This window comes from Sorex araneus, chromosome 1, assembly GCF_027595985.1.
Source record: "Sorex araneus isolate mSorAra2 chromosome 1, mSorAra2.pri, whole genome shotgun sequence".
NCBI lineage: Eukaryota > Metazoa > Chordata > Mammalia > Eulipotyphla > Soricidae > Sorex > Sorex araneus.
The window spans coordinates 156,455,386-156,468,274 of NC_073302.1; the positions used below are offsets into that span (position 1 = coordinate 156,455,386).

The window sequence follows — 12,889 nt, forward strand, 5'->3', positions numbered from 1 at the left end:
ACACAGTGTAAAGAATTTCTAGGATATATATTAGGTGGAAAAAAAATCAAAGTGCCGAGGCTGTAGAGATAGTACAGCAGATAAGGCATTTGCCTTGCATACGGCTCACCTGGGTTTAATCCACAGCACCACACAGTCCCCCAAGCATCATAGGAATGATCCCTGAGCACAGAGCCAGGAGTAAGCCCAGGGCTGTCAGGTGTGGCCACAAAACCAAGCAAATCAGAGTACAAAAGAGGAATTTAGAATATTGGGGTTATTCTTTTGGTTGTTGTTGTTCTATTTATTTATTTTTTTGTTTTGGGGATTAACGTTATGTTAGTGTTTCATATACTTAATAATATCACACATATATATGTTATGTTAATGTTTCATCTGCCCACTGTCCTCCCGTTGTTCATTGATTTGCTCAAGTGCGTACCTGTAACGTCTCCATTGTGAGACTTGTTGTTACACTTGTTGTTACTGTGTTTGGCATATCGAACACACCACCGGTAGCTTGCCAGGCTCTGCTGTGCGGGCGGGATACTCTCGGTAGCTTGCCGGGCTCTCCGAGAGGGGTGGGAGGAATGAACCCAGGTAGGCCGTGTGCAAGGCAAATGCCCTACCCGCTTTGCTATCACTCCAGTTTGTAAATGTTTCATATACTTAATAAAATCATACGTCTATAAAGACCAGGAAGAAAATACTAAAATGTAATATGACACAAATAAGCACAATTGGGGTCAGAGCAATAGTATGGCAGGTAAGATGTTTGCCTTGCTTGTGCCTGACTTGGGATCGATCCCAGGTACCCTGTATGGTTCCCCGAGTCCACCATGAGTGATCCCTGAGCACAGAGCCAGAGTAAGCCCCAAGCACCAATGGGTGTGGCCCAAATACCTCCACAGAAATAAAAAACATTAAAATACGGAGGCCAGAGAGATAATACATGTTGTCTTGCATGTGGCTGACCCAGGTTCGATCCCCAGCATCCCATATGGTCTTCCAAGCACCACAAGGACTGAGTCCTGAGTACAGAGTCAAGAGGAACCTCTGAGCATCACTAGTTGTGGACCCCCAAAAAACAAACACACAAAACAAAAACCCCACAAAAGACAAAACAAAAAAGTATAATTATGTGTCAAATAAATTAACCAATTAAAGAGGGATGGTGGAAGAACTAAAGAATTTAGTTCTATTACAATTAGACATTAGTATAATTTTTTTGGTCTTTACCTTACAGGCTAAAAAATTATACTAATGTCTTGTGGTAGGACTTTGTTTGCTATTTCCTTTTTTGTAGTGGTATGAATTGGTGATTCCAAACGACTTCCTGTGCTTTCTTGGATTAAAGAAGTAAACATAGCATAGAGCATAGGAATCAGGTTTCTCAGTATTGAAGAGTTACAGAAATGAAAAATGTTAGAATGGATTCCACATATTGTATTGAAAATGAGAAATATGAAGCTGGTTTTTTAAGTAGAAACATTTATTTTTACAGTGATGCAAAATCTTAATGTATTTTAGTATTTTCAAAGTTCCTTACAACCCTGGCAGTCAAAAACCTCCAGAATTCAACTGCTGCCATGCTCACGGCCAGTCTCCACATGCTCGGGCTGAGCCTCACCCACAAGTGAACCTGTTCCTGGACACTTCACAGGACACACCCTACCCAGACTCCAAGAGTACCGAGCCACATCTGATGGGGTCCAACGTAGGAGACAACCAACTTTAGAGGGAAATATTATTTCAGTTCTTCTTTGGGCAGAGACTGGGGTTCGGGATGGAAACACCCGAAATATGGTGGTGGGAAGGTGTAATGGTGATGGGATTGGTGTTTGAATATTAAATGTTTTTTGGTGTTTTTTTTTTGTTTTTTTGCTTTTTGGGTCACACCTGGCGATGCACAGGGGTTACTCCTGGCTCTGCACTCAGGAATTACCCCTGGCCATGCTCAGGGGACCATATGGGATGCTGGGATTTGAACCCGGGTCGGCCACGTGCAAGGCAAACGCCATACCCGCTGTGCTATCTCTCCAGCCCCTTGAATATTAAATGTAATCAAATATTATGAACTACTTTTTGAAATTAAATTTTTTTAAAAAGTTTCTTACAGGTAATGTCTGTAACTTGGCATTCAGAATTCATCTTTAGGGTTTCTGAAAGCTTCCCTGCCCCATTTCTGGCAGGTTGGTTTGGAGACACACTTGGCAGTTCTCAAGGGTCAATCCCACAGGTCCGTGGGGGACCGAGTGTGCCAGGCTGGAATAGGCCTTAGGCATGCAAAGCACACATTCGCTCAGTGAGCTATACTTCTAGCCTCTGCTATGGAGTTTTGATATTCTATGAAAGAATAAGTAAGAACTGGTCTGTACAACTTCAAGTACCATTAAATTACTGCTCTTTCTCTCTCTCTCTCTTTTTTTTTTCTTTTTGGGTCACACCTGGCGATGCACAGGGGTTAGTCCTGGCTCTACACTCAGGAATTACTCCTGGCGGTGCTCAGGGGACCATATGGGATGCTGGGAATAGAACCCGGATCGGCTGCAAGCAAGGCAAACGCCCTACCCACTGTGCTATTGCTCCAGCCCCAAATTACTGCTCTCTTGAACATAAAACATACTTAGAATTTGGGGGATGTTTTTGTTTGTGTTTGAGGGCTACAATTGGCAATACTCTAGTACTAACCCTGGTTTAGGTGCCTGGGTAGTCATGTGGTACAGGGAATTGAATGAGGGCTTCCTGCATGCAAAGCATGTGCTAAAGTCCATGAAACTCTCTCTCAAGCCCTTGAATTTTTATGTAAGTGAAGAATCTCGTTTTTTCTGGAACAATGTAAATAAACTGATGGGACAGAATTGAAGCTTTTTTTTTCTTTTTTTGCTTTTTGGGTCACATCCAGCGACGCTCAGGGGTTACTCCTGGAAGTGCTTGGGGGACCATATGGGATGCCAGGGATCGAACCTGGGTTGGCCGCGTGCAAGGCATATGCCCTACCCGCGTGCTATTGCTCCAGCCCCAAGAACATCTCAGAATTGAAGCTTTTTTAAAAAAAGAATTATATGTGTGGCCTGGATGTTTTGCCATTTGCCATCTAAAGGTCTATTATAGGGCAAACAGAGACTTTGGGATACAAACACTCTTTCTATGTAAGTGCCTAGATTAAGGCCCAATAACACTTTTGAATTAGCTCCTTCTCTCTGAAATTGGAGAATACCACACCTGTTAATGTGTGAATTAGATCTTATGTAGGTGTTTACCATAAACCTGAATCATAACAAGGATTCCAGAAATGAAAGCCAAACCAAAGCCAACAAAAGACAGTACTAGACTGAGCTTTCATTTCTTTCAGACTGATGACAAGCTTCAAATGTTGTCAAATGTTGGTGCTATATCAGGGTTTGTCAACCACGGCATTATGGCTGAAAATTCACTTTTCAAAAAGTAAATTGAAACTAACATTGCATATACATTGCATAAACATATGCTTCAAGCTCAAGGAGCTGGAGCACATGCTTTGCAGGCAGGAGACCTGAGTTTGTTTTCATTCCTGGTACCACATGGTCCCCTAAGCATTATCAGGAGTGATCCTCACCATCAAATCAGGAATAGTCCCTGAACACCAATGGGTGTGGTCCCAAAACCCAAGATAACAACAATAAATATACTTCAGGTGTGCACTAGTGAAAATCAACATATGTGTACATAAATTATACTGTAACTTTTGACTGGATTATTCAATGTTTAAGGACATTCTCAGTTTCAATGTTTAAGGACATCCTCAGCTATAACCCACTAGATTTCAGTAGCATCATTCTAATTGTGAAAAACAAAAATTTCTTCACACATTGCTAATTGTCCCCCGTGGCACAAACCTGCCTTTACTGGAGAAGCACTAATCTACAGTGATGATTAAAATGCAGAAACAACGTTTAATAGGCAAACGAAAACAAATGATCTCATTTCCCCCAGATTGCTTAAAGTCAGAGATGGGAAAAATACTTATTTCATAAGAAGAATCTGTTTTCTTTAGGAAACAAGTTTTTTTTTTTCAGTACAGTCCATTTAGGCGTAAGTTGGACAAGTTAACCTATGTATGCCACTGTTTCCTCATATGACTATTATATGATCCAATGCATTATTTAAGTAGTCCCTTTAACAGTCTCTGGTACAAAGTAAATACTCATTTACCGACTACTTAAATTGGCCATCCTTATTCAAACTAGCTGGCTTCTAATTCTAGGTTTTCAGGTCCCACTGAGTTTTCAGTTCCTTTAGCTCAAATTCCACACTCTATACATCTCATATCTACTTCAAATGCTATCCCTTCTTTACCTTCAAGGAAGAGATCTAAGAAAAGTATCTTATGAATAGGCTGACTGAAAGTAACACGGGAACATAGGTGGAGGATCAGTACATGTGTAGTACAAAGGGAGATAATAGCATGCACCAAAATCTTAACTGTCAGTCAACAAACAATGGGGCAGAGGTGGGAGGGAAGTAATATTGAACTGGAGGTGACATAGGGACAGATGGAGGGTCACTGACACTCCGGTGGCAGTGGTACATAATAATCTGTACAATAATATCATAAACTTAAATACTACCGTAACATTACTATTTAAACTATAAAAAATTTTCTTTAAATTTTTAAATAAAATAATTTTTTTTAAATTTCTTTTTGGAAAGAAGACTTTTAATGAATTTAAAAAAATAGACTTTAATCATAGTTGACCACCACTGACATCGGACATTTGTGTATAATTAGAATCAGTTAGCTTTCTATTTATGTAGAAAAATGTAAGTAAAATTAAACTGACAAAAGAAAAAGAACAGTTAATTTAATTTCCATTTGGTAACAATTACTGCTATTATTTTCACATCAGTTTTCAGTAGAGAGAAAAAATAAACAAAATTTTTATACTGAATGTAATGCATTTGAGAAATTTTCTTTAAATTTAGAATGTTTTTCAAAGTAGAAGGTATAAAAACAAATGGCCATCTAGGATGACAGGCTTTCTAGATTAAGTTATCAAGTAACTGTTGAGGAAAAAAAATCAAAGATAAGGTATGAATCAAGAGCCCTAGAAAAGAAAAATGACTGAAAATTACAAAATAAAGTTTCAGGATGAAAGAAAAATGACTCTGTGAAGGAATGATTTATGTCTCTCCCTGCAGCAATGAAAATATCTTCTGCTATGGCTTACCTGTAGTTTCTGAGTCAAAGAGTCCCTCTGTTCTTGTAATTCTCTGGCATTATCAATTTCTTGCTTTAATCTTTCTATTTCCTAGAAACGGTAAAGTAATATCTTTAAGAACAACATTTACATGATAGCAAGAAAGAGAATACTTTATTTTTTCCTGAAATTATTTCCCCAGGGAAAAAATGGTTCTCAAATGTCCCTTTATGCTGACCCTTAGAGGGTGGAATTCATCTTTAGAGGTGTGATGTCTAGTATAGGACACCAGGAAGCAAATAAGCTTTCCTCCAGGCTTTGTCTGAGGCCTGCTCAGAAACAACTGAACATTTTTAGCCAACTTCAAGCTGGGTGAACATAATTCTTCCTTAGGATATTAAATCCTTTAACCAGAACCCTGAGAAAACGACAGATTGTAAAAATTCATTTGACCTCTAATTGTTTTCTATTGATTTGATGAGTTCAGCTCTGAGATGGATGGTAATAGGCAGGATCTGAGTTTGACTGACTTACCATAATGCATAACAATAGAAACAAGGATGGGAAAACATAAACACATCTAACATGACTTGAGAAAAATTTCATCTGAGGAAAATATCACAAGGGGGACCAGAGTGATAGCACAGCAGGTAGGGCATTTGCCTTGCAAGTGGCCAACCCAGGTTTGAGCCCTGGAATCCTATACAACACCCTGAGCACAGACAGGAGTGATTCCTGAGTGCAGAATTAGGACTAAGTACTGAGCACTGTCAGGTGTGACTCAAAACAAAATTTTTTTAAAAGAAAAGAAAAAAACACTAAAAGGGTGAGAGAAAGTTAACTGACAGAGAGAAGGGGCCCAATGAGCTGTGGTAGAGGGATGCTGGTATTCTTCCTTGAACTGTGGTAAGATACATTTCAAGGAAGTATGAAACTGTACCTTTAACACTCATGCAATCCTGTAAACTAGCATCATCTCAATTTAAAAATGTAAAAAGGAAAAGAAAAAAAGTCAGCAACAGAACATGTCCTATCTTAAAAAATAATTAATAATACAAATACACACTCTTATTCTACAAAATACCTTTGACTGTGACAGAGTCTAATATTTTCTGGAAGTAGTCCAGCTGGATTATAAATTAAAAGAATGTAGCAAATACCTCTTCCTTTTCTTTTAGTGTCTCTTCCAGTTCTTGTATTGTCTGATTTAATTCTGTCTTGTGGGTATGCACTGCATTTGCTTGGCTACTAACACATTCAAGTTCCGTCACCTAAAATTAAATAAGAACACAAATCAAATTATATGACAATTTCAAGGATTTCTTGCTATAGATATAACAAATTCCTAACAGATGAATAATAAATTCTGAATATATACAAATTAATTTTGTAAATTAGTAAGATACATGAAGTAGAATAAAGATTCTATAAGGACATACATGTTTAAGACAAAGGAAAATGACCAACAGAAATAATTATTGATGTGACTTGGCTCTGAAAAATCATGAGGGTCTGAAAAAAACAGTATATTAGGTATGGCTTTTAACTCGCATGCAGCCGACCCAGATTTGATCCCTGGTACCCCATATGATCCTCTGAACCCCACAAGGAGAGATCCCTGAGCACAGAGCCAGGAATAAATAAGTCCTAGGACTACTGGTTGTGGCTTAAAAGCAAACAAAAAAAAGCCCACTTAAACTGGTTAATACTAGTAGAAACGATTTACAGTAAGTCTAAAAAATTCCTTCTGAAAATACATTTGAAATCAGATATAACCATCTGCCATCCATCTGTAGCTTTTAAATTAAATGTGTTCTGAAAACTAGCCTTGCAGAAAAGAAAAAAATTTCAAATACATTTCCAAAATGTAAGGGCATCGGAAAGAAAAGATATGCTTAAAATACAATTTAAATCATTCAACACTAAAATTCTTTCAGATCAACAGTGTAATCTTTTGACAAAAGTATTGTTTTTAGTTAAGAACTTGCTGAGAGGGGCTGGAGCCACAGCACAGTGGGTAGGGCGTTTGCCTTGTACATGGTTGACCCAGGTTCAATTCCCAACATCCCATATGGTCCTCTGAGCACTGTCAGGAGTAATTTCTGAGTGCAGAGCCAGGAGTAACTCCTGTGCAACACCAAGTATGACCCAAAAAGGAAAAATAAATAAATAAAAGAATTTGCTGAGGATCCAAATTGCAAAATAAACTTTAGTGAGCATTATATATATATGAATATGTATATATGAATATGTATATGTATATATAGGTTGTCATGTTTTATTTTGGCTACATCCAAAACTGATAGACTAGCCCTGGCCCTGGTGATACTCTCCAGGAGCAACTTCCCAGAGATTATAAGGGTACCATGTGTACCAAGAATCAAACCCGAGCCACCAATGCAAATCATGCACTCATCTCCTCCTGCTCTCTCTCACCCTCATTTGATAGTTTTTGAGAGAACAGAGCACTGTCCCTTAAAGGTATACCATTTCAAAACACTCTAAATAGATGGACTCAGATGTGTGTGTGTGTGTGTGTGTGTGCGCGCGCGTGCACACACACACACACACACACACACACGCATGCATACGCGTATATGTGTATGTCCCTGGTGGCCCCAAGCACTGATGAACTGGCCCTCATCAAAATAAACAAAACTCAGTGGCCTGCCTATGAGCATAATTATAATGTCTACTTTTATCTAGTCTTCAAACAGCTAGCATTCATCTACGATTGTGTGACTCCTCATTCAAGGACTTTCATTGGCTCATCTTATTTTTGGTTTGTTTTTTGTTTTTGGGCCACACCTGGTGGTGCTCAGGGCTTCCCCCTGGCAGTGCCAGGAGACTATTTGGGATGCCAGGGATCAAACCTGGGTCAGCTGCATACAAGGCAAGTGCTGTACCCACTGTGCTATGGCTCTAGCCCCAGCTAATCTTTTTGTTATAACACCAAATCTAAATCTCCAGTCTTCCATTCATAGGCTCTGACTTCCTTAACTATGTCTTCACTGCCAAACACATCCAGTGTATGCTTCAAACTCATCTCATTAACTCAAACAGAATGTCTTTTCTCACTTCTGAGTATCTTTCAGACCCTACCAAAGCCTACATCTCATCTTAGCACACACTCTCAGAGCTCATCCCTACCTACACAAACAGAGCATGTTTTCAAGTCTCAGGAATTGCTTCCTTCTTGCCTATAAACATTAAATATGTTATACTCTTTATCCCACTGGATAATGAACTTATGAAAAGTATCAACTTTGATAATGATGGAGATGGGATTTTTTTTTTTTGGGGGGTGGGAATTTTTCTGCAGGTAACAACTGCAAACCACAAAATGTCAAAGTCAACTGAGGGCCACAATGGACAAAAATATTGGAAGAAAGTAAGCATTATAGGTGAGAAACCCACCTTTGAGCCAGTAGGCACTCTGCAGTCTGGCTGCACAGCTTATGGTCTCATCTCCCAGAGAAGGCTGATTTGGGGCCGCTTTAGAAATTGAGGAATAATAATAGGCGCAAAGACTGCTCTGGAATATTGGCTGAACCTTGAACTGAATGTGCACAGATAAGAACCTGAGGTGTTCAGGAGGACAGAAAAAAGCTGAAAGGCTGAAAGAGCTAAATCGTAGCAGTTCTTTCCGAAAAAGAGTCAGTCTGATGTCTATATCCTGCTAAATTCCCGGGCTTTAGAAAATACTGTAAGATTTTCATGGAAACCTCAGCCTCAAAGACTAAGATTTCCTAAGACTAAGGGTTCATTCTGAGATGAAGGGCAAAACTGAAATGCTAATGAAGTCAGTCTACACTTCTACAAATCCAAGATACTTTACAAGTCATTAAACTGTTAAATCATTTACAATATCGAATGTATAAATGAAAAGATTATGTGGAAACAAACAAATAAAAACCAGGAAAATACAACCTGCTACTGCAAAGACAAAATTGTATCATATAAAAGCTGAGAGTATTTGTTGGCAGTACACTTGCAGTACAAAAATGTTAGAAGGAATTATTCAGGCCGACAGGAAATGGAACCTGATGAAAATTCAGATCTACAGGAAGGGAAGATGAACACTCAAAATTATAAATAGGTGAGAAAATATAATGAATCTATTCTTCAAATTCTATAAAATTCAACTCTCTATTTAGAAAAAAAAATCTTTAAGGGAAGGGATACATAATATAAGATTTCCTTCCTGACCTCCTTAATATTTCTTTGCTTATGACATATGTTAACTACTACAGAACGATAGCACTGTTGTCCTGTTGTTCATCCATTTGCTCGAGCGGGCACCAGTAACATCTCCATTGTGAGACTTGTTACTTTTTTGGCATATCGAATATGCCACGGTAGCTTGCAAGGCTCTGCTGTGTGGACGAGATACTCTCAGTACTTGCCGGGCTCTCTGAGAGAGACAGAAGAATTGAACCTGGGTCGGCCACGTGCAAGGCAAACACTCTACCTGCTGTGCTACCGCTCCATTCTTTACAATACATAACATAAAAATTATTCTTTATTAATTTCTTTAATCGATTAAGGATCTGTGATTTACAATACTATTAATGATGGTTTCTCATGTACATAATTCCAACATCATACATCACCAGTGTACCCATCTCCCTCCCCCAAGGACCCCAATACCCTCCTTCTCAATCCTCCCACCACTAAGTCAATTTATCATCCTTTAAAAAAATTTATTTTGGCTGGAGGGTGGCCACATTCTGGCAGTGATTGGGAGCCATATGTAGTGCCAGGGATCAAACAGGGTTTTGATATACAAGGCAAGCCACACTAGCCACTATACTATCTGGCCAGCTCAAAATTTATCACCTGCTTAACCATTTTAAAAGTACCGTTCAACATTGTTATGTATATTCACATTGTTGTGAAAGGTATTTCCAGAACTCTCATCTAGCAAAATGGAAACTCTGTACTCTCCCTTATAAATTGATTTTACCTAGCACAGACATTTCCTTGGGTTTCCTACTCTTCCTCCCTGTGTCCATTTCACTTTTATTTTATTTTGCTTGCTATTCTACTGAAACTCCTTAAATTGAGTTCTAGTACTAAGCCTATTTTCTGTCACCTACAGTATTCATTTCTTTGGTATCTTTTTGGAAAAAGAAAATTAGTGGCATTGCTTTCTGTGGGATGCTTTTCTACTTAATTATTTTTTAAGTTAAGCTATTTAATGGGCCAGCAATTTATGCAGTTGGTAAGGTGCCTGTCTGCATTCAGTCATCCCAAGTTTGATCCAGGCACCCCAATTGGTTGCCCAAGTCCTGAAGGAATGTCCCTGAGTACAGAACCAGGAGTAAGCCCTGAACAGTCAAGTGTGACCCACCCTCTCCCCAAACAATTACCTTAAATTAAAAGCTATTTCATTTTTGTTTTGGGGGGCCACAAAGAGTGATGCTTGGGGACTACTCCTGCTCCATGCTAGCAGAGGGATGGTGGTTATGGTGGGTGGTTTGCTCCGGCTCATGCATACAAACTATGAAATGCCAGGATCTAACCATGCAGGCCTTCCACTTGCAAAGCATGTTTTCAATCCACTGAGCTATGTAGTCAGTTCCTAAAAAACTCACATAAGTAGTTGCTTGGACTTCTGATATCATTACTATCAGACACTGATATTAATTCAATAACATTTTTTTAATGCTTTAAATTTTGTTTTATTTGGGGCCACACCCAGCTGTGCTTAAGGCTTACTCCTAGGTCTGCACTCAGGGATCACTCCTGGTGGTGCATGGGGGACCATATGGGATGCCAGGGATCGAACCTGGATTGGCTGCTTGCAAGGCAAGTGTCCAATCAACTGTGCTATCTTTCTAGTCCCTAAACTTTAAATATTACTTGTTGCTGTTTCTCTGCGGTTGGGGCAGGGCAGGACACATCTGATTGTACTTGGGGGCTATTCTTGAGGATCAGCGCAAGGCTCAGAATTAAATCTAGGTTGCCACATGCAAAGCACGCAGTACAGCCCTCTGAGCCCAGCCGACATCATAAGTTTCATAAAGAACTATCTACTGATATTTTCCAAAGTTTTCTTCTTCACAAAATAATCTAGGGCTGGGGAGACGAAACAGGGGTTTAGTGGAAGCCTTGCATGTGCTTGACCTGGATTTGATCCCTGGCACTATAGGGCCTCCCACCATCACTGGATGGACCCTGGGGGCCCCCATGTACTTCCTGCATTACATTTTCATGCCCTCACACTGACCTACCAGGCCAAGCTGGCCAAGTACTGTCCAAAGTAGCTCTCAAGATCCCAAGAATCACTTGGGAGGTCCCTGTCATCAACATACAAAAAATAGTACTGTAGCACTGTCATCCCATTGTTCATCGATTTGCTCAAGCGGGCACCAGTAACGTATTCATTGTGAGACTTGTTGTTACTATTTTTGGCATATCAAATACACCATGGGTAGCTTGCCAGGCTCTGCCATGCAGGCGGGATACTCTCCATAGCTTGCCAGGCTCTCTGATAGGGATGGGATGGAGGAATAGAATCTGGGTCAGCAAACGCCCTGCACGCTGTGCTATCGCTCCAGTCCACAAAAAAATAGCAACTATATAAATAAAATAATAGAAGCATCTATCATTATAACTCAGTTCAACAACATGTGAAGTCAGTTTCTCAGTTAATTTTGACAGATATCTATTTTTATTTCTAATTTGTAGGTAAGCAGGCTGAGCAGAAAGAAGGAGTTACATCACCAAAGTTGCACAGCTGACAAGTTGCATAAGAGAACGTAGAAATCATGTCCTTAGACTCCAGGAACTGTACATACATCATTTTCATAGAATATATTTTTTTCAAAGTGAAATAATCCCACGTATAGGATCAACTGTACTATTGCTGATAATCAAAGAAAGTCTCTGGGAGAGATCCCTATGTGGAATCTACACGTAAATTCCTCCTGATCAAGGAAATCTGTTCCTCACAAATCCCCGTGGTCAGCAGCCCTGGATTTACCCGCTTGTGCAGACGCTCTGCTTCCTCTTGATAGGCAGCCAGCTGCTGTTTCCATTGTTTCACGTTGGCAGTGGATTCCAACAGCGCTGCAGTGAGTTTGGCATTATTTCCTTTGAGGGTAGCCAGTTCAGCTTCCCAATGTTTGCTGATTGCTGAACTGAAAAAAAAAAAGAAAAGAAAATTTGATCCATTGTGCTGAATATTGTTTATTTGAAGGAACAGCAGTACTTAAGAGTATCTGTGTTCTAGTCCATGTTTCTAAGACAACGCCCAAATAATAAAAACATAAATACTTCAAGGAAATGTTCCTAGTAAAGCAAACCAGGAAGTGAAGAAAAAAAAACAAAGTAGTAGTAAGCTTCATGTGAAATTGAAGACTTTCTAACCATTCTCTTTTGAAGAATAAACATTATATCCTAAAAAAAAAAAGCCATGAATAAAATTTAATAATGTACTAGTTATTTTCAAGAGCCTCAAAATCTGAAGTACAATTCATTCCTGTATAAAGCATGAAGATGTCAAATGTCAATAAAATTCAAGATATGAATGGTAGTATTCTTTTGAAATGACTGCTGGTTATCTTATCTGGAACTTAAATGTCCAAAAATTTTAAATCTGCTACAATAAGCTGATTTCTGACTATATTCTGGCTAACACTAGGAAATGGTTCCATATGATTTGCTTTCTGATAGAATTCCAGTATAACATAAAGAACAAGAAAACAAAAGCACTTTGCTTCCTC

At 39.1% G+C, this 12,889-nt stretch overlaps 1 protein-coding gene across 1 annotated transcript in view; it reads right to left on the reverse strand.

The window, feature by feature from the left end:
- Positions 1–12,889, reverse strand: part of HOMER1 (homer scaffold protein 1) — a 128,461-nt gene that overhangs the window by 22,460 nt on the left and 93,112 nt on the right. The window contains exons 6-8 of the mRNA XM_004613148.3: positions 12,148–12,304; positions 6,320–6,430; positions 5,190–5,270 (exon numbers count right to left, since the gene is read on the reverse strand). Of these exons, the coding sequence (XP_004613205.1) occupies positions 5,190–5,270; positions 6,320–6,430; positions 12,148–12,304 (349 nt within the window). The remainder of the gene's footprint in view (positions 1–5,189; positions 5,271–6,319; positions 6,431–12,147; positions 12,305–12,889) is intronic.